Below are 27,945 nucleotides of genomic sequence, written 5' to 3' on the forward strand. Positions count from 1 at the left end.
CAAAATCTGACTAAAGACTCCCCAACGTTTTCAAAAGAAAGTCTGCGAATTGTATTTACAATGTTAGCAACTAACGAATGGGAATGCCACACCTTAGATGTCAAAACAACATTTCTTCAAGGTAACCCGATTGATAGAGAAGTAATTATAAATCCCCCAAAGGAAGCAAACGTAATAGGGGTTCTTTGGAAATTGAATAAAGTAGTATATGGCCTTGCTGATGCTTCAAGAGCTTGGTATTTACGAGTAAAGGAACAGTTAATTGGTTTGGGAATGAAAATGTCTTTATTTGATGAGGCTTTATTTTATTGGGTTCAAGATGACTGTTGTCAAGGATTGATCGTAATACATGTTGATGATTTTCTTTGGGGAGGATCAGAAGATTTTCAATTAAAAGTCATTGCATCCATTAGAAAAATATTTCGGGTTGGGTCAGAGAATTGCAGTAATTTTAAATATGTTGGAGTCAACATACAACAATTCAATAGTTCTATTGAGTATGACCAAAGCAAATATGTGGCAAGCATGGAACAGGTTGAGAATCAAAGCACCAAAAACAAACATCAGGAACTCTCACATGAAGAGCAATCTAAGTTTCGATGTATTTGTGGTCAATTAAATTGGGTATCTTCTCAATCAAGGCCAGATATTTCTTTTGATGTTTGTCAGTTGAGCACAAAGTTAAACCGTGCAAATGTTGATGATGTTATGAGAGCTAATAAATTGGTAAAGAAGTTGAAATTGGATCCTGATATTTGCCTAAAATTTTGGAAGTTGAAACCTCCATTACAATTAATCTTGTACGCTGACGCCTCATTTGGAAATCTACATGACGGAATCTCTCAAAGTGGAATTTTTGTTATTCTTAAAGGTGTTGAGAACAACATGACACCTATAACATGGCAGTCAAAAAAGATTAAGAGAGTTGTGCGTAGCACACTTGCAGCAGAAACCTTGGCACTTGTTAATGGTATTGATGCATGTATCTGGGTGAAAAATGTAATAATGGAAATTGTGAAGATAGATCTAGAAGGTATCTTGTGCTACACAGATAAAAAATCTTTGTATGAAGCTACATATTCAACAAAAGCTTTAGAAGATAAGCGATTAAGAGTTGACATGGCTTCTCTCAGACAGAGCATCAATCAAAATCAAAAGAAAGTTATATTGAAGTGGATTCCCACCAAACATCAGTTAGCAGATGTGTTAACAAAGCAAGGAGCAAATAGCACACTTCTACTGAATGTGCTACAAAATGGTCATGATGAGTATTAGTGACCAATCAAATGTTGTGTTTTCAAAATGTTTTATTATAAAGTTTTTTTGAGTTTTATTTTTCAGAATTCATTGCTGAAACACCACTTAGCACTTGGCATCACACAACTAAGGACCCAAGAAAGAATAGTCTTCAGTAACTGTTAGATCAAGACTTGTATAGTAGAGGGCATTGGTGAAAAGCCAATTTCTCCCCAGGACCACTATACTAAGCGAGTAGGAGTCGCTATAAATTCCTCCCATAGCAGTATAAACTGAACAACGTGCAGAAAAGAAAATAGAGGGAGATTGTTAATCTTCCATTCTAGGCGATTACTAATAAGAATCAATTGGTGGTGGGGTTTACTTGTGTTGAACCAATCTTGCTGGTGAAATCATTGTGTTTATAACAGTGGTATATATTGTGTTGTGTGTAAATCAATTGGGTATATTTGGTGTTGTGTTATTAGGAGAACTGTGAAGATAACCAACAGCTTAGTCATACACATATTGCGAGTTTAACATGCCTGTCCGCAAAAGCCGTGTCCCGTGGCGGAAACACGGAATTTTTAAAATGCGCACCAATACCAATTGCGATATATTTTTGCCGATTTTGTTTTCACCGCTCGCGCGTAGTATACTAATCATGACGCCTGATTCTTAAAAAAAACAATTCAAGATTTTCGCGACTAAAAAGAATCAAAGATTTTCGCTTCGCGGCTAAATGAACGAAAGCCATTTTGATTCTTAAAAAAACAATCCAAGATTTTCGCGGCTGAATGAGGCCATTGTGATTTTAAAAATGGTCGTGTATGGTCAGGCTATGAGGTTTGTTTGACTTTTTTATCTTCTGAAAGCTTTATATTTTTGTAATATTTGTTTTCTGTGTGTTAGCTAGGTTAGCAGTTAGCTAGGTAGCTACATCTTTTACATATTTTACAGAAACCTTATTCTGCAAATAAAATGGCTGAGCGATTGTTTAAGCTGGACGGATAACGACAGGCTGTTACTTGTGTTTTTATTTAAACCAAAGTTGCAATAAAGTTTATTTTGGAACTCTGTTTAACTGTACTAAGCGCTTAGCCCAGTGTTAACAACAGACTGTTTTTTTTAAAAAAACAGTCTGTCACACCTATGGGCATGTGGGATGACCTGTACTAAGGGGTTAGCCCACTGTAATAGGCTGTTTCTTGTGTTTTTATTTAAAAAGAATTAATGAGAAAGTTTTTTTCAAAAGGGTATTGTCCCTATACTCCTGTTCAACTCTGTTTAACTGTACTAAGCGCTTAGCCCGATGTCACAATTAATTTTTTAACTTTTACAAAAACTTATTCTGCAAAATAAAATAATATTGACCAAATGTTTTTGCTATGACGGAATCACAACGGTTGCAAACTGTGTTTTTACTTCAGCGGGAAAGTTATTTTTTGAAAAGTATGTTACAGTCGCAACACTACAATGGTGTATGCGCTTCACTTGATTTACGACATACTGCATACCTGACTAAATGACCGTGTCGCACAGTTTGCAGTTCGGCTAGTCTATATTATAATACCCGTATAAGTCTGTCTGTCACGCAAAATGGTAGCTTAGCTGCGCAAGGAGCGAAACGCACACAATGCGGTATAAAAAGGACAGGCGAACCAGAGGCTTTTTCCAAGGTTAACGACTAGTTTAAACTTAATTAATATGTGCATAACACAGAAATAGTATTATTAAAATAATATCATATCAATCGACTTCTTGCGTTTCTCGAACATTGGCAGACACAAAAACCGCACCAAGTTACAAAATTTGCAAAAGAGTGCATGTGTTTGTGCATATTTTATCTTATAATAATTTTCTAAAAATTATTCACTCACCTGCTCTCTATCTGCCAAGATCTCAAAACCTTTCGTTCTCAAATTTAATGCAACGTTCACATCCTTCTTCGTATTGAAAGGGAGATTGGCAAGAAAATGACGATTGCATTCAAGTTCTCTTGCTTTCATCTTCTACAAGAGAAATGTTAGCTGAAAAAATTTCAATGGTAAACAATGACTTCAGCTTTTTTCATCTTCACGAAGAGAAGATGGTTTAAAACACTGTTTGCTTATGACTTTATTTAGTAATCTCGACGAAAAGAAAAGGTTAAGCTGCGGCTAAACTTAACACGTTATATTCATTGGATCGTTTTTTGCCTGCCTAATTAGCCCTGTGCAAGGCAATAACTTTTGAGGTTCGGACATTCCACAGCTGGATCTTTATATGCCTTTGAAATGTTCAAAGTAGGTAGTGTTGTAGAAGTAGAAGGCTCAGATTATCATCGCCTGTTATTATTTAAAAGCTTTAGCAAGATGTTTAGCTAGGGTCTGTACGTAACTAGCTAAAATAACTTATAATTTGTGTAGAATAATAACCTCAGTTTTGTACAGGTTTTTTCATATCTAGCTGCATAGCTAACTAGCTATAGCTAGGTAGTAGCACCTAGTTAATATATTTTTAAAGCGTAATACTGGTATGGTTTCTCTGTTTTCCTAGCTAGGGAAGGTTTTGGCAATTTAGGTGTTGGCCACAACAGTTGCAGTAGGAGGTAGTGGCATTACTTTTTTTAGCTTCAATGATGGGCAGACATTGCAAATATTCTGTGTTCGGTTTCCCGGGACAGACTCTGTCAATAAAATTCGAATAATCTGATTTGACAGGTCAGTAAATTCTGTGTTGCTGTGTGCTAGGGGCGAGTACAACCAATTTTCGTATTCTTTACGGTGGACGCCACAAATATTTGTTGTAGATTTCAACCAGACTGACCCTTTTTCATTCTAAATTTTGACATTGAGTTGGAAGGACAAAAGAAGGACAAAACAAGGCAGCATCAATCTGTAAAATAAGCCGCTATAATTTCAACTTAAATTGTGAGCAGAAAATAACCAATCATTGTACTTTCTTGTACTAAGAAAGGTTAATCAATAATTAGTTAAAAATTCTACTCAGTCAAAAATACAGTCATTAAAAATAGTTTACTAGTAAAAAAAACTTTGGTTGGTATAAAGTATTAGTCACTGAGCTAAAACTTAGTCACTTATCACATCACTTTATTAAGAAAGGTATTGGGAAGAGGGTGCAATACAACATCAGCTCACCATTGGGATTTTTCTACAGCAAATCATTAAGTTAGATTGTATGGACAAAACTTTCAAAGCAAACGCATTTTAGTGCCAAACATATCATCCTGCTAACAAAAAAATAAGAGGCGCTAAAGACGAGTTTGATTTCTCGTGTTCTTGTTAGAAGTCTCTGCAGATGGTTTAAGAAGAATGTCTTTCTTGTTAAAATTTTAAAAAAGGGTTGATTTTTCATATGCACATTCTTGTACACAATTTCAAACTTTTGTCAAATCACTTCTAAGAATATTTCTCTAAGACAGCTCAGTTGTTTCAATTAAGGTGCATACAAAACCCCTCCGTTCAACTGTCTCAACTTGAAGGTACCTGAGTTCAAGCTAGAAACTCGTCACAACTAAAATATCGAAGACTTAATCATGGTTTAAAAGAATTTATTAGAGTTAAAATATTTTACCTGGTTTTTAATCCACCAATTTAAAACTAATGATACAAGCTCCACACAGATGTTGCAATTTTTTTTTATGAATCATGTATAAACAAAACATTTGCCATTTTAAAGTGTGGTGCACTCCAGTGATATAAGTGCTTGCTCACCCACTTACGCATGTTGTTGACTTTTATCTTACTGGTATGAACAGATAAAAATTAGATCGCTAATAGATTGGTGAGAAATGCATAAACAATCCGGTTTTGACCCAGACTTCTTGCCTCGATTTAATTAACGAATCAGCACTCATCATATATGTATAAATCAATCAAAAAGCATTGAATTTTCTGTAGCAACGATTATTTCGGCAGGTTAAACTTACTGCTCAGATAAGAAAAGTTGACAAAGGCCAATTTGGTTTGAAAGTGGTGAGGTGATGTTGAGTTCATTTCTGGCCATTTTATTTCTTAGAAGCTTTTTATTTTTGTAATACTTGTTTATGTTAAGATAAACATATATTGTCACGTTTTCTATAGATATAAATCTTAAACACATTAATTTGAAGATTTTGGCTACAAGCATATTTTTAAAGTGCATCCTAAAGCCAACCAGCTAGTCTTATTTATTATCCTATGCTTTTAATTTTTTATCAGTTTGGGGTAAGAGTTTTTTATCCTAGCTAACAGTATTTCCTTTGTATTGGGTTGTGCACAGTTAGCTCATTAACTAGCTACCTAGTAACACAGTTATTTATGCCTTAGCCTGCTTTTCAACACCCTGTCCCTGGCTAGTATTTAATAATTTAACACAATGAGAAAACGATTGAAACTAAATCTTGCATACAGGACCTCATTTCATTAAGTAAAAAATCTTTGCAGATAAACCAGCCTGTCGAATTTGGAGTCAATACCATATCTATATCTTGAGAACAAGAGTGAGGGCAGAAAGACAAAAAAGTTACCAGCAGTGGAAAAAACATTAATTTACCTTAAAGGCTTCATCGTCATCCTGTTTGATGAATATGATCACCATTAGCCACACTTTTGACAAAACAGCTTTAGTTGCAAACACAGAACAGAATAATTTTATATTTTCACCCTGAATAAAAATATTGCAAAAAATAGAGACAAAACTGCCAACACGATTGCAGTTACATCAACGCTTTTCTTTCCAATAATAATACTTTCTAATAATAACAAGGCAGAAATATTCTGCTTGACTGTTTTCCGTTTTATCTCACTAATATGACTTTAACAATCTTTATAACAAGCACTGTTTTTGTTACATATCGATATTCTTCCAGAAGTGTACAAGAATTCACGTATATCACTAATATGAATATTGAAAGTTTTAAAGGGTTTCTTCCATGCAAAACAACAAAATAATAACAACTTTTTGTGAATTGGCAAATAACTGAAGTATTCTAAAAATAATTTTTAACTTACAGCCTCTTCTTTATTTACTCTCACATTTAAATCGCGATATTTGATAGCTATTGGAGAATAGTTGCTCATTGTGTTCAGCTTTACATATTCTCCATCAGCAAGCTCGGTATTACTAACATTTATGTACATACGTGGACGCATGCTTCGTGCCCCTCTAATCCCTTTTGGAGGTATAGGTGGTGGTCTCATCTGTTCATCAAACTCATCATCAAACTGTTGTGGAGTTAAAACAGGATCTCTAGTTGACATGTCTTTCCTTTCATTAAGTGGATTGTATTTTACAGGATCGTAAACATGATCAAGTATTGGAAACTCATCTTCAGTGTTAATATCACAAGTTACTTTCTCAGGCTTCATAAACCTTACCAAAGTTTTATAAATTTTTTTGACATGTGCTGTTTTAAAAAGCAAGGTTAAGCTATCACTAAAATTTTCAGTGTCATTAATACTAAATTTAACAGCTTGGTAATTTGGACCCACAAGTGCATTAGCTCCAACTTCCTCGTTATGTGAATTAATATTTATTGTTAAACTTCTTAATGACTTTTTATGACGCAGTAAGTGTGAATGGAAATCTGTGACACATAGGAAACGAGAGGTAATATGCAAGAAATTTGGTTCACAACCTTTATCTGCAACGTTTACGATTAAATATGAATATGCTAAAAAAAAAGACAATATCTATATAACAACTGCAATAGATCTAAAGTAACTAATAACAGATCATGGCCATATAAATATTGAAACACTATTTTAAATTCCAGCATTCAAGTACTCAAAAACGACACGCCTAAATTAATTTTGGTGTGCTATCTTGCGTTTACCTCAGCTTTATCATAGTGTGCTAATGTAAAAGACACATCTATATCTGGCAATTATTCCATTGGAGAAAGTTACAACTGCAAGCTAATTCACAACACAAAAAAAATTGTTTCATATTTAATACTTCTAAATTGTAGAATGAGGAATAATCCTATTTTTGTTATATTATTTGTTTTTGTAATCTTGTTAATCTAATGCTGGATTCTCCCAACCTGTTTTACTACGTAATATGTAAAAGAATTTTCACTCACGAAGGTTTTTTTAAAAATTTTTAGAATGTTAAGCCAATTAAAATTTAGATGGCATGCAACGACATGCTTCTAAATTCAACCTACATTGTTACGTAGGTTGAATTGTAGGTTGAATTTGTTTATCTCACGCAAACCACAGGAATGTGTTTGGTTTAGCCTTTCTTCGTCTCCGGAAAAAAAATGAACATATTTGTGGATCTTTTACGCGGAGTCAGCTCTGATGTGGTCATACGAGAAGTTCTGGGCATAGTTTTCAGTGCCCTGAGCTAACTTTCCAGAAACATTTTTACTTGCATTGACTGGCTAAATATCGTTTACTGTGAGGCCAGGTTTTGTTCTAAAGTTGACAAAAAACTTGAAGAAAGTGGAAAACACAGGACAGGTGAAGTGAGAATATACTCTATTTATATTTTTTTCTGTAGAGCTAGCAAGGTAATAAATATTGTTAACATATATATTTTGTTAAACAAGTGAAATATTTTTTGTATTTTTTGATTAGTAGCTATAGCTACAGTACAGTCTGAACGTAATCTACCGCGTACACGCTAATATCACAACTTTGCGTGGAGGGCAGCAGTCGTTTGTCTTTAGTTATAAATAAATCTCTTAAGGGTTTTGCGAGTTTATATTTGCGTGTTTAAAAACAATGCTCTTGCGAAGAAATATCGGAGCAATTTCTTGTAATAGCGAAATGCATTGTGTAATTGTATTGATAAACTATTCCCTTAAATATTAGCGTGAAATAATTAATTGATAAAAATCTTTCGCAAAGTTTTATAATATTGCGTGAGAATGTATTGTTGATTTAATTACTTAAAAAGATTCCAGCGCGTTTAATTTAAGAAACATATGAGAAGCATTGTTCACAACTAATAAATGACTCGTTTTATTTTAGTAAAACAAATGGTGTAAAACAAATGGTGTATATTCTGAAATAAATACAATATCTACATTTCTTGATGAAAAAATTTCCTTCTTAACAAACCACGTAAAATAATCCTTCCGCACACTTTTTTATTGAAACAAAAAAAATCTTCAAATCATTCTTTTTTATAGCATTTTAACAAGTTTCGATTGGAAAATATTGTGATCGAAAGTTACAATATTTTTTCATCCTCTTTTAGACAACAAATAAATATATACAAAAATGGTTATGTATATGTAGTTAAACAAAACGTTCTGTGTCAATGAGGAAGTTTAAATTTAGGTGAGATGTTTTTTTAATTTGTTCACAATTAAAAAAGTAAATAGTTATTATAAGTTAGTGTCCAGAAGCTCTCCCACCACGTTGTACAATGATAGGAAGGACTTTATATATGTAATCAGTGTATTTGTTACATATTGCTATGGATACAGTTTGCCAAAATGTTGAATGGCTTCACATGTTTCCGAATATATTTTTTAATCTCCACCCACATCATCTCAATGGGGTAATGTCAGGGGATTCCGATGGAGTTGGCCAATATTTATACCTTTTTCCTTCATAAAATTTATCGCGTACTTCAAATTATGTTTAGGATCATTATCTACCTAGTGTTTGCGAACTATATCCACTAGCATACTTAGCTCTGCTATAGTTATAGCTAGCTAGATGTTGTTGACTTTTCGAGTTAACCAGCTATTGCTGGCTATAATGTGAAAGTAAATAAAAGAAAACAATCAGTGCTTGACTTGCAAACACAGAACACATGCAGAGCGTTGGTTGAACCCACTCACTGGTGTTAGTCAGAGGAGAAAACTAACTAAGCGAACACTGCAAATTAGATGCACTGCTCCTAATTAGCAGAATAATCTAGCCTAATTAGGATAACAAATGTCTAACTAAGTTAACAAATTCAAAATTATGAAATCCTAATTTGGCGAACTACATCATTTGTTTTCCACAACTTTTAAAGATTACTTGGCTCAAATCACCTGCAGAAAATTGCTTAAATAGCTAAGTGAAAACAACCAATCTCTCCAATGCTTTTTCTAAATTGTGTACATAGCTAATACAGCCTTATATTTAGGAAGGTAAAATAATAGATTTAGTGCTTGTTTGAGGGCAACATTACAATAAAGTCCCAGATCCTCCATAGACATTTTTGTTGCTGTCGTTGTACGACAAACATTTTTATTAGCTAGCTAGCTGCTTTATAGCTTTTAGTTAAATTTGTGATTTTTAGTTTCAACAATAAATATGTTATCTTGAATAAAGTGCATTACTTTCCCTGTACCAAGAATGTTTACAAAACCTTGTTTTAATCATAGAGGTAGAATTAGAAACAGAAATCAACTGCGTATTAAAATTCTATTCCAATTGCTATTGTTTCAGCATCCCTTTGATATCCATGAGCAATGCGCATTTCACAGGATTTTTACAAAAAAACATTACATCATGCAGCTGGCAATTTGTTTATATACAAGAAAAAAAATGTTGCAACGTGTATTGATTATCTCTTGCTACATTTGGAAATATGATGTGAAGTGGGAATAACACCAGAGAATCCTGCTGATTTATTTAGCTAAATTGAGAATCCTGCTGATTTATTTAGCTAAATTTTAAAATGTGTATATATAGCTATATATTTACATTGTTTATAACTATAAACAAGTTTTGGTTTCCATCTGTTTTTTTTTGCCATTGCTCAGGCATTTTTCAGGTCGGAAAATGTCATGTGATACTTTTAAACCAGTTACAGATCCATATTTTTCAAAGTAGCTAATATGACTTGAGGAAACACAAGCTGTTCATCATGTCACCTTTTTATAAATAGGGGCTGAATTTTTCACAGATTCTTTGTTTTCTAACTTGAAACCTGACAAATGGTGTGCTTTTAGGAGAGTTTTTGCTATAGTTTAGCTTTACTTAAATTTAGATACTTGTAGTTCTTGTTTAATCGAAGCTTCTTTTGTGGGAGTTTGACCGTGAAACATCAGTTTTTTCCCTCAACCAACCTGGAAAAATTTTGTAAAAGCTGGAATATGTAGCATAAATACCTTATTCATAGATTTTTCTTTATTATTAGGGACTGTTTACACGTACCCGACATGAAACTCATGCCGGCATGAAATTTCATGCCGGCATGAAAATTTTTTGGTTCACACAGAGCGTTCCTGCCGGCATGAAATGAGTTTCATTTCATGCCGGCATGAAATGAAAACCATTCTCAAATACATGCTGAATTATGAACTTTCATCCCACAGATTCATTTTAAACATGGCCTCCAACAAGAGACAGCTTGCGCTTTTTTCAGCCTTGAATGCAGTTCTCGTGAGTTCTTCAACGTTGTTACAACTACTAAGTATTTTGGTATTGAAATTTTTACAAGAACAGAGGAGGCTCAACAATTTGAGATATCAAGCAGTTATGGAGAGAAATACAGCATTGTCGAGGTACAGACGTGCAAGGTTGAGGTAAATATTTATATTGTTTTGCTGTGGATTTTTATTATTCTTTTTCGTTTCCTGCACAACTACTCATTTTTTAGATATGTTAGAAGCAAGAGAAAATGCTGGATTAAACCTGGAAGAACTGATAAATGGTGGGATAACTTGCACATTGTTGGTAACATGTGTGACGATACTTGGTTACAAAACTTCAGAATGACAAAACAACAATTTATGAAACTTGTCGAATTAATTAGACCTTACGCAAAGGAAAGGTCTTCACAAGTCCGCAAAGACGTAATTCCGCTAGAAAAACGACTAGCTATTACGCTTTATTACTTGAAGGACCAAGGTTCTCTTTTGATGATTGGCAATACATTTGGCATAGCAAAAAGTACGACAAGTGTTGTTGTACATGAAATATGTGGCATATTAGCGAAAGATATCGCTTCTTTGTTGATAAAATTCCCAGTGGAAAAGGCTGATGTGGAAAAGATTTCCAGTAACTTCCTAAAACGATTTGGATTCCCTCAGGTGATTGGTTGTGTTGATGGCACACACATCCCAATAAAACAACCCTCAGAAAACTCTCATGATTACTTTTCCTACAAGATGTATTACTCGATCAATTGTCAAGCAATATGCGATGCGAATGGACAATTCATGAATGTCGAAATTAAATGGCCAGGCAGTGTTCATGATGCTAGAGTTTTTGCTAACTGCACGGTTTAGGAAAAGTATCTTAATGGAGAGTTTAAATTATTTTACAAGGAGATCGTAGAGGATGGTGAATCCGTGCCACAGTTGCTTTTAGGAGATCCTGCATACCCTCTTTTACCACATGTGATGAAGGAGTTTGATCATTGCATATCGAATGAACAAGTCATATTCAATCAAATGTTACGCTCCGCCCGTAACCAAATAGAATGCGCATTTGGAAGGCTTAAAGCTAGGTGGATACTAGCTTGTTTTGCATTACACAACTTTTGCGAAATCGAAAAGTCGTTTGTAGACCCGAAGGTCGTAGAGGAATTGGCATTGAAAGAACGCAGCCTTGTAAACACAGTTGATAAACTTAACTCTTACACAACAACTTCAGGAACCAGGGTTAGGGATACTTTAGCAAACTATTTCAAAGAGTTTTTGTAAATTTTTATTTTCTTCAAGGTTGCATTATAACTGTTGGTAAACTTTATTTGAACTATCACTACTGCTGCTCGAGGTTTGTGAAGAATACGAGCTTGGAAAGCTTCCTCGAGCAGGTGTAAAACTAGGAGAAGGCAAGGTATTCTGAAAATTACTTCGCAATGGAGTTTCATAAGATGTACCATATGGAGTGTTTGGATGCATTTGCTGTTGAGTAAAGTATTGTGGGTAACTGTTTTGTTGAGTTCCACTGATGGCTTGGGCAAGTAATGCCAAACCATCACCAATTGATTTACCGACACTAGCTATTGACTCGGATATTTGACCAAATGCTGTATTGGAATCTTTTGTTGCTTGGGTCAATTGGTTTACCATATTCTCCTTGAGACGGAGTTCATCTTTAGCCATGTTTAAATACATTTGATCACGCTGGCTTGAAGAAAGATTTTTTTCCATCATTTTACGTTTGTTATCTACGAATTTGGCTGTGACTTTTTTTGCCATATTATTATCAGCTGTAGCATTAACAGGCAACTTTTCACTACCTTCAGGATTATCAGTTTCTTCTTGGTTTTCATCATCATCATCATTGTCGTCATCAGAGTCCTCGAAAAATCCTTCAACGTTTTCGTCGGCAATCGTACTTTTGGAGTTTGAGATGGAATTTGTGGCTGGTGATCCACCCCAGAGATTCTTCAACAAATCCCAGTTGTCGCATACTATTTTGCCACTGCCACTCCGACGACCTTCGTTGACAGCCTTTCTGTAGTCCTGTCGAACTTCTTTAATTTTTGCTTTTATTCTAACGTAGCCACCTTTAATCGATTTTTTGTCATTCATAGCCTTTGCTTTTTGTACTGCAAGTTCTTCCTTAGGCAGTTCGAGGTCAACTTCAGTCGCCATAACAGGTCCGAAACCACTATTTTCGAAACGCTCTGCCATCATCACACGAACTTGGTTGTAAAGTTCCACCAGATCACTTTCGAAATCTACCCCTTTGTACTCATACTGAGATTTCAATTCATTCATGCAATCAAGAAGTGCCTCAACCATAGTGTTTTGCCATCGGAATCTTGTCGATTTTGGTTTCACTTTCTTTACTTTTTTCTGTGGCGGGGGGTGATTTTCGGATTTATCAGAATCGTCACTTTCACTCATGATTGGTGTTTGGAGTTTTTCAATCATATCATTAACGACTTTTGAGGAAGGAATTCTGAAAAAAAAATATATTTTCTTTTGTGATGGTTTTATTTCATATTTCTCTCATTTTTTATAAGCAAATAAAACGCTATAAACTGAAGTTGTTGTTATTTCTATAAAAAAAAGTTACCTTGCTGCTGCATTGGCCATATTTTTCTTCACAAAGAAATAATATTTGAGTTTTGTATAATTTAAATTCTCTTCTCAGTGACTTCTGTATTATGACTTCTGTATTATAGCTCATTTCATACCGGCATGAAACACGTTTTGCGTTCACACGGTAATATCATGCTCAAAAAGCCCCGACATGAAATTTCATGCCCGTCTTAAGGACGGGCATGAAATCATGCCGGCATGAAATTTCATGTCGGCTTCGACGTGTGAACAGTTATAGGTTTTCCTTAAGACACCGAAATGAACTCATGCCGGCAGGAGTTTCATGCCGGCATGAAAAAATGCGTGTAAACGGGGTCTTAAAGCACTGAAATTGATTTTAACTATTCTCTTGTTTTCAAATGTAAGTTTCGCCCATTTGAGTGTAGATTTTTTTTTCACTTTTTTTAAATGTATTTCTTCAATCTGGTGATCTGTTGTTTATATTTTCTTCTTGTGCTAATGGAAGCAAAAGGTATATGCTCATAAATCCATTAAAATAATGCCTGAGTAGTTCTTATACAGTGATATTAAAATGGTGTGACCTTTACAATTATAAAATTTAGAAATTCACTTCTGTCGTTTTATACGCTATTTGATTATTTTACAATATGTACCTTTTCACCATACAAAGTTCTAAAATTTAGGCCATAATGCCCATGCAAGAATTTATGGAATGAACAGAAGTTTCGCTATATATAACATATAGTGTATTGATAATTGTTTATCTTATGAAGTTAATTTCTTATTCCTGTACTAGTTCTTTTTTTTTGCATTGACAGATTTTCATGACCATGTTTTCATTGATTTATAAGATTGGATTGTGTGCTCAAACAGATTGGTTTTCTTGTTTCATTCTTCATTTCAGCCTGGAGTTGCTACGAAGTTATTAAATTTTGATCCTCAAAGTTGCCAAGTAGTGGTCAACTTTTTAAATGGGAGATGACTGTAACAACTAAGTTGTTGAAGTTGACAATGACGAAAATAAGAAAAAATGGTAGATGATTCCATTGTCCAAAACTTACAGAGAATTTATTACTGTTATTTTTCAAGTCAATCTTATCTTTTTTCTCAATTCCCTCTGTTTCTCTGTAGATGCTTATTGGTGTATATTTCGTATCAGCCTAAGAAGTGGTCTAGTTTTTGGGGGAAAATCGATGCTGAGGCCTTAGTTGCTTACACAAGAACATGTAGCTAAAATGCTGCACACCTTAACATAACTTGGTTGTTTAATCATCATAGACATCGTCACTAATTTGAGAGAGTGGTGTCCCTTTTTTTTTTGTTTTTTAGTTTTAAATTAATCTTTAGAGGAAGTATGGGCAAAATATTATTACACTTTTATTTAATAAAGAAAATATAAATCTTTGCTATCGTGTTGCTGTCATAATACACACAGCAACATTGTCAATTTCTTTTAGCTTTTTATTCTCTTATTCCTAAACAGAATGTATTATTATTATTGTGGCTAATTATCAAGGTGAGATTTCAGTTTTCTTGTCATTCATAGCATTCACCTTATGACACCAGTATTTTGAAAAAATCGTTTCAAAGTGCCTACTTGTAAAACATGTTAAAACTTCATATTTTTTTTCTTTTTAGTGTCTTTTACATAAGGACTAACTGTCTCTGACTCTTTTGTGTCTTTGCAATATCTTTTTTTAAAAAAAGCAGATGAAGTCAGAATAGAGGAGTGGTACTCTATTTTAATTTCAGGATTAGATAATTTTCTGTAATAAGGTAAGATTTCGAACACTATAGCTAAAGTGAAAATGAAAAATGGTTTTCTTCACAAATATATTTCAAAGTATTGTGAAAAAAGCCACTCTAACCCAGTAGTCTGTTCCTCAGGTCAGCTTCAAACGAGACTTCATCACTTTTTTTCTTCTTAACTTTTATGGATATTAGGGGCAATTCTTGTGGCACTCTCACGTCGTATATATTCAATTTGGAGATGTCTTCATCCTTCTCACAAATTATATAAGCACAACCAACAAGTGGGAGTTCATGTTTACAAAGGTCCTTTTTGTTTTTGTAAAACTTCATGAAATCTAAAAAGATAATAATTTTAAATAATTGCACAAGTTTACTACAGCAAATTGGAGAAGATGTTTTCCGCATCATTTCATACTAATTTGAACATATCTAAACAGCCATATTCATGTGATTAGTGTTACAACTACTAACAGCTTTATTTTATTCTTAGCTGATACAGAAACAAAGCAGCCATAAAGTATCATTATCCCATTAAAAATGTGTATGAACTAATATAAGACTAGCTTTGGGAAAAATTATTGTCATTATCTCTAACTAAAAATCATCTTTATATTGGTATCTCAAAACAGATAGGCCTTTTTTATGAAAACTGAGAAAATTAACATATTCTTTATAATTCTTTGCTTGTAACAAAATGTATAAAATACTGTAAATGACGGATTAAGCGTCCCATGCCCAATAAGCGTCTCATGCCCAATAAGCTGCCCATGCCTAAAGCGACCCATGCCCAATAAGCACCCCTGTCGAATAATCACATCGTTTAACTATTTTTGATTTATCAAAATGTCACTGCAAAGTGGGTATATTTTTTCTTGATTTTCAAAATTTCCTCTGATAAAATTGTTGCAATTCTCTTGTTCTTGGTAAAAGTCTCAATTTGACGGAAACTACAAGTCCAACTTCTTGTTTCCTTGATCCTACAACTAAAGTCAAAACGAAATTTTCTTCTTTGCTCTTCAAAAAAGTAATCAATCAGGCGAGAGAGCTCGATGGAAGCATGACCAACCAGTGTACTATTTATTTTAAAAAATCCGACACAGTGTTTATAATGGCTCAATGCTTCTTCCCTATTTACCTTTTTGCCTTCCAGTTTTTCATTCAGTGTGGGAGTTTATGCTGTATTATACACAAGGCCCTCTTATGGCACACTTGAATTCTATTTTATATGACATTTTATAGTTGATGATTTGATGTTCGTGGCGTGGCTTTTGAACATTTGAATTCGATTTAAACTTTGTTTGTTATAGAATAAGGTGTGTTATGTAGATAAAAGATCACCACTATGGAAAAAAAAGCTAAGTCATGTCTCATGCAGGGCAAAAGCTTAAGAACTACAGTCTACAATTCAAGCTAGGTGCAATTTCTATCGCTGCCATCGATAGAAATTGTGCTGCAGAAAGGAAGTACAACGTTGATTTAAAAAAAATACAGGAATGACAAGAGAAAAAAAATATTGAGTTGAAAACCACAAAACAATGAAAGATTTTAAAAAAGCTACAATGTTCTTGAAGAGCATGTATAATTTAAAAATTCTGATGATGATAAATGCCAGGAAACACCAAAACTACACTATTCACTCTTTTGGGATATATACTTTCCAAGATTTCAATCGATATTTTTCAAATTTTTAGCTTCAAGAAGCTAGCAAGCTTTTCAGGCTTGTTGCTGTCTACCTTCTTTGCCATGTCTTGATTATCTAAAAACGTTTTAGCGATCCTTACCACTTTGCAGGTAACTAAAAAAATTTCGCTCAGATTCACGCTATACAAAATCAACAAGCTAGGCACAGTTTTATTTATTTAGTTAAAAATGGTAGCATGTGAGTAAAAAACGCGCAGTCATCAACCAACCAGACGTGAGCTGGAACAAGTCGCTCAAGGCTTATGCAGGTGAAAAGTGCGATCAGTGGCTGGCTGACAAAGGTATTCACCAGCTTAATCCTTATTCAAATTTCCTGCTTAATGCAGGTAATTTGAAGCCACCTTCCTGTCGCACAATTGTAAACTGGATTTTCGAGGCATGGAAAAAATCAGTCTGGAAAAAATAGAAAAATCTTTCAAGTCATGTGCAATAAACCTAAATAATGATCGGTCAGAAGATGAATTAAGTAATTGCTAGAAAGAAAATTAGCCTTTCAAGGCCAAAATGGAAATTTTAGAAAGTCAACTATTAATTTTGACTGAAAAACCTGTTTACAATTGATTAAAATGATGTTGTGATGCTGCTCCTAAATTCCTTACAATACACGAAGACAACGACCGCAAAGATTAATAAAATTTTATAAAAGAAACATCATTACTATTGAATTTCTTTTTTGTTTGCATTTCTATTTTTAATGCAGCTAATTCTTACATTTCCTGTCCTCTGGTTATAAAGGATGTATAAGCCCTATTTGTTTAGTTACAAAACATAAATAACCTTTTCCAGAATGGCTTAAAAATAATTAAGAAATAATGCTTCCATGAAGTTTTGCAACTTCTACACTTGCTAAATCTTATGTCTTGTATATGATTTGTTGTAGCTGTAGAAAATCCTTCTCTCATTATTGAAGATTTCAGGTTTTAAACACTGCTTACTAATCCACTAAATGTTCAAAAATGATAAGCCTTCAATAATAATATGAACACTGAACAGGCCACATCATCCACAAAAGCACAAAAAGTAAACTATATGGAGAGGTACAAAAGAGGAAAAATAATATGTTAACCCCTTACACTTGATTAAAAAAAATGTTAATAAAAAATAACAAAAATTGACTTACATTTATCATTTTGAATAGTTAACGCTGCTGATTCTGCTTCAACCCCCTAGAAATAATAATAATTAGTGCGTCATTTAAAAAAAAATTGGAAGAAGAGAGTGGTAAAGTTTCATTCTGCTTTAGGGCCAAAATTTGCTTGCCATATTATCTTGGTTCACTGCTTGGAACATCTGCAATACGATAGCATATACTTAAGGTAGTTTGTATGGAAGAACAGGGGCAGATGTAGGGGTCTAATTTTAAAAAATTTAATTTCAGGTGGAACTCCATAGTAATTGGTCAGTCATGAAATAGGTTTCAATTCCAGCATGATCTGTTGTCACAGTCTAAACATGAAGTAATGTTACCTTTTATTTATTACAAATTAATGATAAAAAGTTAATACTCAAACTAACTTCAAAAAAAAAGTTATCCCGCCACAGTTTTTAAATTAGGTTTTATATTGGCTGTTTGACAACGCAATATTGCCAAGTCTCCTAAAAAGACCTATGCTGTTACAAAGGTAAATTTTCACATACATAAAAAATTGCGTAGATAAAAAAACATTGATAATTATATACATAAATTTTCTAATATTTTTAAATTTATCTCTTTTATTATTACGTTTTTTCCTTTGTAGCTACTTTATTTTAGCTGACAAACTTATTTAAAACGCACTACAATGTCATCATTTTTTTTTCATAGAAGTTGCACAAAAAAACCAGGTGCATCATTTGGTCTTAATGTTCAATTTTTTTTAGATATTACATTTTGCATTTAAAATAGAGAAAGTCACTTACGTGTTTTTAGGGTTAAATCTAAAGTATAATCTGTTTTTTATGTATATATATGGTTTATTTATTTCTTGGCATAAAAATAAACAATATAATGATTATCACTGGAACAGACTCTTTTCAATGTTTATATAATTTTGTTATCCATTTATATCTTAGTAATCACAGTGTATACACATTGTGATTACTAAAATAAATTGCAGCAATAGGGAGAAGATAGTTGCATGTGTCTTATTAATTGTATTTTTAATCTATTTTTCAATTTTGTTAACTGTTGCAAAAATAAAAAAAAGATAGAAAGAAAGAAAATTATTATCTACAGGGTTCGAATTAGCAGTTCGCAGTTTGCAATTTGCGACTCGAAATGCCATTTTTGCGAATCACTTTGCAAAGAAAATGATAAAATTGCGAATAAAATATATTTGTATCACTTCGTTGTCTTTTTTGCGATATCAAAAAATAATCATTCCTTCTTTCTGTTTGTTGTATTTCCATTTCATTCTCATGTTTTATAGACATCAGGCTTTTTCAGGAATATTTAAATAGGTGTTCAATGATTCGCACAAGCAAATCAATTAACGCGTGGAATGTAAAACGCACATGCAAAGAATATTACGCTTGCGATACAAATCCGAGGTTAATCTTTGTTACACATTCATTTTGTGGTAAAAAAGTGGGGGACGTTTTGAATCGTGAACCCAAACACGATAATCAAGCGTCTACGTATAGCGACTCTCTCAATCTTAACTTCATTTTCTACATGTCGGAAATAGTATGCATGACTATACTGTCACTTTCATAAAATTATTGTTTATTTTTCAGGTCATAAGAAGCAAATAGGCATAAATATGCTTCGCTTAGGTTTTATTTTTAAAATTGTTTGAATAAAAATAACACTTGCGGCATAAAGAAAAAACTCAATTAAATTTGGACCTACTATGGTTTTTAATTCTTTTATCAAATGAAGAAATTATCTACAATTAAATTCATGATAAAATGTCTGTTCCGCCTGTAAGTGCAGTTTTGCAGACTTGCTTCATCCGTGCTCCATCGTCGTTCACCTCCGCATTAGTTAAGAACCGCATGGCTGGATTTCTTGAGTAAGACCTGGTTACCAACGACAAAGGGGCCAGGCAAAAGAGATTTAGTAGTTCTTTTAACTAAGTAAGGAGTTGTTGAATTAGCTAGGATGGTCAGGTTAGCTATGAATAGGCCTGCTGTGGATTAAAAGTACCAGAACTATTCAATAATTCTGAGATTTAAAAGTATCCGATTAAGACGGAAATCTATTGGACGTTTTGTCCCACAAAAGTTTGAAACAAGTTACAGACATGTCCGACTGGACTGGAAATGTGGTGAACATTTTGTCTGAGAAGTCTCAAAGGGCTGCCATCGCACGCTACAAAATGGATTTTATAGGTTGATTTTCAAAACTCAATATTGGGCGTGTGCCAAGGCGTGTGCGTGCGATCGCACGCCTCTTCTGAAAAAGCCTGAGACATAAGGAAAAATGTAGCTATAGAAATGTGCCAGAAAAAATGGCAGGTCCAAAATTGACAAGCTTTGATCTCCGACCTTTATTTCGAGACCTGTGACAGCAAGGAATCATGCATTTTTGAGGTTTACCCTGAATGCAGCAAGAGAAAAATTATATCAAGTTTCTTGTCCACACCCGCATGTGTTTATTATCCATTTAATAAAGTTCATGATTTCGACTATTTCATTGTAACAATTCCCATTTCAATCAGTCATAAAGGTTCGTCTCCAAGATGGTTTCAGTTTTGATACGAATTGAAACGATTTTCATCGTATGGAAATCGTTTCAATATTTTTTTCACATTGTTACATAATCGTATCATGAAACAAATTAAATATTTTATTTTTTATTTGGGAAAGATTTTGTATAAACTACGTAAAAATGAAACGTTTGTGAAATGATTTTAAACTATTTTGAAACAATTAGAAAAAATTCTGGAACGATTTGATATTATATGTGATACGATGTAAAAAAGACTTTGAAGTTATTGAAACAAATTTTAAAATGATGTTGAACTAATTAAAAACCAATTAAACTTATATATAAATGTAAAATTATTGTTTCTCTTTCTTTTATTCAACACAACATTGACATCATCAACAACATCTGTTATCGTAAATATCGTAAAACAGTTTTTCAAAACTAAAAATAAACAGTTTTTCTTAAAACTAACAATTTCCTTTAAAATGGAACATATTGCGATGAAAAAAATTTAAGAATGAAGAACGACGATAGAAATGCCTTTTGAAATCACATTTTAAAAATTTAAGAACAAAGAACGACGATAGAAAAGCTTCGTTAGTTCGCAATTTTAGAAAATTTAAAAACGAAATGCAGCGATAGAAATGCTTTTTGAGATCGCATTTTCAAAGTTTAAGAACAAAGAATGGCGATAGAAATGCTTTTTGAGATCGCATTTTAAAAGTTTAAGAACAAAAAGCGGCGATAGAAATGCTTTTTGAGAGCGCATTTTAAAAGTTTAAGAACAAAAAGCGGCGATAGATATGCTTTTTAAGATCACATTTTAAATGTTTAAGAACAAAAAGCGGCGATAGAAATGCTTTTTGAAATCACATTTTAAAAGTTTAAGAACAAAAAGCGGCGATAGAAATGCTTTTTCAGATCGCATTTCAAAGTTTAAGAAAGAAGAACGGCGATAGAAATGCTTTTTTAGATCGCATTTTAAAAGTTTAGGAACGAAAAGCGGCGATAGATATGATTTTTTAGATCGCATTTAAAAATTTAAGAACGAAATGCGGTGATAGAAATGCTTTTTGAGATCGCATTTTCAAAGTTTAGGAACGAAGAACGGCGATAGAAATGCTTTTTTAGATCGATTTTTAAAAATGTAAGAATGAAGAACGATGATAGAAATGCTTTTTGAGAACGCATTTTAAAAGTTTAAGAACGAAGAACGGAGATAGAAATGCTTTTTTAGATCGATTTTTAAAAATGTAAGAACGAAGAACGGCAATAGAAATGCTTTTTTAGATCGCATTTTAAAAGTATAAGAACGAAAAGCAGTGATAGAAAAACCTATGTGACAGCGCGTAGGTTTTATTGAGAGACCTTTATTAGGTTAATAATTTCTTTTATTCTTTTATGTTAAAAGAATGTAAAAGAAACACCTTGAAACGATTTTGAAACGATCTAAAATAAATATACTGAAATGATCATAATGATACGATTTTGAAATAAATTATGGTATGTGAAACGATTTCAAGTAAATATAATAAAACAATCTTGAAACGATTTGAAACGATTTTTTTGAAACGATCTCGGAGACGATCCCTAACCATTCGTCAGTAATTTTTATCATTTGCAAAATGGTGTAACTTTGCAAAATGTGCTTGACCTGGTTTGTCATAGCAAAGGAGTGACTGTGTCCTGGGGACAAAGTTATGTACTTATTATATTTCTGTATTCGTGTACCTAGTATAGTTGCTGGCTGATTAAGCTAGCTAGTGTATACCTTCCATATCACGTGAACATCTAAATTATGTGATTTAACTTTTGCCGACTTCCTTTGTTTACTGATATTCTTAGCCTCTTTATTAAATACAAAACAAACCTATATTATTATTAAACCAGACAGACCATAGAATATTATTAAGAAAATTTTTTGCCGCCTTGATGGCCGCTTCGATCTTCTTGTTCGTTAAAAATTTCCGGCTAGCTCCAGTCCTTTCTAGTGGCACGTGACCCTATTACATAGTATTTCAGTAGCGCTCACAAATTAATGACTTTTACTTGCTATTATTAATGACTTTCAATTAATAACTGTACTTTCAACATCGATCTCTGTACTAATGATTGTTTTTTTAAAAAAATAATTCAACATAATATACTAGCCGTCTAAGCAATAAAACAAAAAAATAATATATTAGCAGCAGGTGTGTGCATGATTTCTTTTATTCAAATTTAAAAGAATTTATTTCAACAAACAGGTTGTAAAAATTACTGATCTATAACCTGTTGACCTAGGCGGGGTATGATGCTCAAGTGAGTATTGCCAACCTTGTTCTTAACAATCCTTGGGGATGAGGTTGCCTAAGTTACTCAGTAGATGGATATATTTTTTATTAAAAAGTATTAAAAAATCAATAGAAAAGAATACTACTCTAATTCATCCCACGATACAGAAAGAGCCAGAAATTACTGTCTAATTAAAGTTTGTTTTTATGATATTTTTCAAATATGTAGCGCAAACATCAACGTAGTCTAGTAAACTAAACTCATCATTTTTTCCCTTTTGCGATAGCACGCTGAAATCAGCAGCGTTACAAAAGCAGGACAGACATCACAGCGCGAGAGCAGAAAAGGGAGACAGGTATCCTGTCTTTGTCAACGCTGCTCTGCACCTCCATGATTAGACAAACCCTCATAATTCGCCATTTTTAGCGTCCATATATATAGCTATATTCGCACTTATTAGAACACTTGTGGCAGCCTCTAAATTTTTAAGCTTAACAAAACACAAAAAAATGTTCTAGCCACCTCCTAAATAAAGATTATAATTTTTGCCGAAGAAAAGCAAAGAAAAATAAGTGATAAAATAACGGGTAATTGCGTAAATATTAAAGTTCAACGCAGAAAAAACGGCATTTTATTAAATATATTTTAGCGTTTTCTGCAATGATTTAATCAAACTACATTGGTGACCAACTGTTTTTAATGATGCAGTTGAAGCGCAAAACTAACTGTTTTTTGCGAAGTTTGTTGTTCGTGCATTACCGTTGGAGGCAACTGAACTATGCTCTGGAAAAACAAATATTTTTTTCCGCTGTTATATCTTCAGCTATTTTTTACACGTCTAATCGCACAATGCCTAGGGACTTTTTATGTGCGATTTTACCACGTCAAATAATTGCTAACGCAAAGGTACTTGTTTTGAAAATATGTCGGTAATTACCTCCGCAAATGCAGAGTGCTGTATCAAATTGCAAAGGTTGTTACCGACCTTAATCCTATTTGTGCTGGAGGGGGAGGGGTGATGCAGCCCCCTCTCCCTTTCCTCTTCAACTTTTTCCATAACTTTTTATGGGCTTATAGTCACACCTTGATATTTTATTTGCCTTCCAAAATATATCCTTTTGAAATAAAAACCATACACAAATGTGTGACATGTTGAATAATCAGTAACTTTCACAACCTGCGTCTCAAATAAAAGTCCTTTGAAATAAAAACTATGCATATTTTATTTTTTGTTTGATTGCGCAGCTATGTGAGAACATATGCAGAATTATTTCTATTTTTTAAAAAAAAAATCGTTCGTAAAGAACTTTATGCAGAATTATTCTAATTTTTAAAAAAAAAAATAATTGTTCGTTTCACTTTTCCGCGTGAAGGTTTATGTTCTGGCTATGTAGTCAGTAATAATTAAAGTGCTACCGAAATAATACGTAACAGGGTCATGTGTCACTAAAAAAGACTGGAGCTAGAATGAAAATTTTTTTAACGAAGAAGAAGGTCGAAGATGGATAACCAAAATGGCAGTCGAGCGACAAGAAAAATAAATATTTAAAAAGCTATATCTGGAGTTACATGAAGTTTTAACAAAAAGTAAATATATCATTTAGCATTTCTCATGCAAATCTTTCAGATGAGTCCAACTTGTGAAAGTACCTTGGGATCCCTTCAAGGGTATTTTTGTAAAGTTAATTTAAAGAATGACCTACACTTAAAATCATAAAGTTATGTAGCTAATTTAGGGTTCTAATTATAACAGTAAAGTGGGTTCGCAAAAACTTCGACACTCTGTAACGAAGTACACCACTATCTAGATGCAGATCAATTACCATTTTTCTATCGCTGCTCTTTTTTTTAAGTTTTTAAAATGCGATCTAAAAAAGCTTTTCTATCACTGTTCTTTGTTCTTAAACTTTTAAAATGCGATCTAAAAAAGCTTTTCTATCGCCATTTAAAAATAATTGATTCGCAATTTTATCATTTTCTTCGCAAAGTGATTCGCCAAAATAACATTTCGATTCGCAAATTTCGAAATGCGAACTGCTAATTCGAACCCTGCTAGTAAAGTTGCCAATTCGTTGTTTGTTTGATATTGTTTAATTGGTGAAGATTAACCATTACAAGATTTAAAGTCAGAAACAAAAGATATCCTTGAGTGATCCAGTCTTGAATTTATGGAAATTCTACCATACGACATGCTTACCATAGTTCTTCATGGTGGCTGTAATAACAAATAATCTGTATACTAGTCTGTGATTGGCTTAGATGGCTTTGTGCGGGAGACCGGGGTTCGATTCCTCTTGACAGTGATTCAACATGGGCGAGTGAATGGTACCATAGTCCCAGGTTAATCCAAGTCATGTGAGAGAAATTGGGAAGATGGCACACTGTATGGCTGTTGGATATTGCCTGGAGTTGTCTAGTAGAGCGCGGGCCCTAATTGGGTCTTCATAGCTCAAAATGAGCATTAAATACTCTAGGACTATCCATCTAAGCCATGGCCCCTCCTGGAAATAGTGAGGCTAGCCATGTAAAATATGCACATCTATCCATCTATCTAACACTATGGAAACGTAAGAATACACTAGTATAACTAAACCGTATAATAGACAGATGAATGTGTGTAACTACTTGATCTCTTCTCCTACCTACTGATTGCATAAATTGTGATTAGCAATAAAATTAACTTTTCTCATGTCTTTTTCTCAAGAAATTGTGAAGTAAATCCCCTTGGCCTTAAGAGGATAAGCTAGCTGGCTAAAGCTACATCTTTTTACTGTAATTTGAAAAATTAACTAAGAACAAATAAGGCTCACTTAGCTACCTATACTTACACACAAACACAGCAAGGAAAATTGATATTAGTGTTATTAGAAGGACATGAAAAAACTTACTTTTTTTGAACATTTCTTGCCATCATTACAACGATGACTGACTGTCGTTAAAATCTCAGTGCATATGCTTCCCATAACTAAACCAACGCAACACAATTTTTGTTCCACATTTACATAATTATTAAATAAATATTAGTTATACAAATCTACTTATAATCTCTCAACAGTAAAGAAACATTTGCTTTATAATTAGCTTTCACTTTCACTGGCGGCCCGCCATTTTCATTACAGCATTTTGGGTATGTTTTGATATAAAGTTTCCTTGTGGAAATGGTCGATGCTAAATCATATCCACTTAAAAACGATTTCTATTTTTGTACATTCCTGTGTAGCAAAATAGATATTTACTTAGCCATAGGCTTAAACAAGCTGCGTTTTTGACCAATATCGTTTTCAGGGTAATTTTTTTTGCCCTGGACACAGAGTACGAGCCTGAGACAAATCTTTAACAAAAGCAATTATCATTCCTTACAGGAACAAACAATATAAATAAGCGTTTAAGACAACCTCGTCCCCAGGGCATTTTGTATCTTTTCTGACCCCGGGACGGCGATACGTATTGTTTAATTCCTCCAAGTTTAAATACAGCAAAATCTTTATCATATAAAAGCGTAATGCAGACACAGATATGAACTCACGGTAAATGAGAATTCTAAAGTTCAGCCAAAATGAATAAAAAATGTAAATGTTAATATGAACCAACGAAGTGCTATGTTCAGATGGGCAAATCATTTACTAATTTCCAAGTTTCCCCTAGCTACAAGTTTTGCAACCCAGTGCTTGCTAGTCAAACAATTCAGTGAAATACACATAACTGAATTGCTTGAATTTCTTCAAGTAAACAGTAGCCTAAATAACATTATTGTATATTTATACATTTACACAAAACAATCAAGGGCAATATGCTAGAAGTTTGTGTGTTGCGATGAGAGGAATCAAAACAAACTCGCCGCACGTATCTATAACGTAAAACGCCGATCTCGCTTAGCTCTGCAAGGTTATATATAAAACTTTGGTACATTGAGACAAATCTCATTAACACTCTACTACAGGCTACTACACTCTACTACAAGGAAATACGTTCTACTACGGACTGCTACAGAAAATAACGTACTACTACACATCGTATGAAAAATTACGCTTTACTACAAACGCTTTACACTCGACAACAGACATTGATGAGCCTCACTACAATGTGCTTTATGGAGAATAGCACATCATTATCTCCACGAGGCTTGCGATAGTTCTAACTTATGTTGAATACTATATCTCCTTCATATTCAGGAAGTAATACGTGGACGACTTACCAATATTACAAACAGAAATACTGTGTATTGGAGGGTCACGTGATGAGGCCTCCTCCAGGGCCATGTTCGTATCGCCGTCCTGGGGTCAGAAAAGATACAAGATGCCCTGGGGACGAGGTTGCGTTTAAGACTATAAATTGTTTAAAAACATTAAAAAAATGAACAAGTGAGAATACACACCTGAAAAAAACAAAACAATACTTTCAATTATATGCAATAAGAAGAAATATGTCAAAAGAACTTCAAGTAATGTTATACTTGCTGTACTTATGCGAGGATGCAAAGGATCGACATTTGAATAACAAGTTTAAAACATCGCATAGCTAACGTTCTTATATAGTGTAATACTTCATTCAGCCTTTACATTTTAAACACCGAAAAATGTCTTCTTTCTTTGTGAAATATTTTCGGTTGATACGGAGGCATCCTTTGTGGAACCACTCACCACACATTCCACCATGAAATATCTTTAAGTAATATACACAAGAGGAAAAAAACAGTAACCGAAATTTGTAAGGTCCAAGCAAATTCTTTTTTACGTCTTTTGTTACCTTCTTTCCCGATGAGCTAAAAACCTGCCCCCTTCTTTTAGGTAAATAATACAAAAAAACTTACTTGGGTAGTAAGTTATTGGGCAGTTAACAATTTTGGTGTTACGTCCTGTTTCATTCTATACATAAAAAGTAAAACTTGATGTATATTTAACTGCCGCATCCTCGTCCCCAGGGTCTTGTGGCCCCTGAGCCGTCAACAAGGCAAAATGCCCTGGGAACGAGGTTGTAACTGATGGTCGTTTAAAGCTCCAATTTGAAGAAATAGTTTTTCTGTGTATGAAAGCCTAATTGTTTTTGTTGTTTTTTTTTTTGTTGTTTTTTTTTTTTGCATAAGCAAATCAATTGTATATTGTAAGTCAATCATATGGGGATCAACAAAACAATAAAAATATCAAAATTCCAACCAGGCTAGTGATTATTCTTATTTGGCTGAAGGAACATACCATTCTTGTTCCCAGTACTCTTCATGTACTTCATGTTTTCAAACCAAGTAAAAGAACAATTCGATAGATGAATGGCAAATATTTCTCTCGGAGAATTTAACACATAAAGTAGATATTTTGGACTTCTTTAACCAGCAAAGAAATGCTTAAAGCGAAGTGTTTTCGACGATTGACAATAAATTGATTGATACACTATTTTTTTAATAAGTCCTGGAATAGAAACTTTTAATTTAAAAAATAATTAAAAAAATTGCACGCTG

General features: G+C 33.5%; 1 protein-coding gene across 1 annotated transcript in view; it reads right to left on the reverse strand.

The window, feature by feature from the left end:
- The window catches only part of LOC130649416 (uncharacterized), a 33,697-nt gene extending 8,006 nt beyond the window's left edge, over positions 1-25,691 (reverse strand). The window contains exons 1-6 of the mRNA XM_057455690.1: positions 25,382-25,691; positions 17,709-17,754; positions 15,004-15,222; positions 6,231-6,892; positions 5,773-5,883; positions 3,117-3,248 (exon numbers count right to left, since the gene is read on the reverse strand). Coding sequence (XP_057311673.1) covers positions 3,117-3,248; positions 5,773-5,883; positions 6,231-6,892; positions 15,004-15,222; positions 17,709-17,754; positions 25,382-25,456 — 1,245 coding nt within the window. The 5' untranslated portion in view covers positions 25,457-25,691. The remainder of the gene's footprint in view (positions 1-3,116; positions 3,249-5,772; positions 5,884-6,230; positions 6,893-15,003; positions 15,223-17,708; positions 17,755-25,381) is intronic.
- Positions 25,692-27,945: the final 2,254 nt, after the last annotated feature.

Source organism: Hydractinia symbiolongicarpus, chromosome 7 (assembly GCF_029227915.1).
Source record: "Hydractinia symbiolongicarpus strain clone_291-10 chromosome 7, HSymV2.1, whole genome shotgun sequence".
Lineage (NCBI taxonomy): Eukaryota > Metazoa > Cnidaria > Hydrozoa > Anthoathecata > Hydractiniidae > Hydractinia > Hydractinia symbiolongicarpus.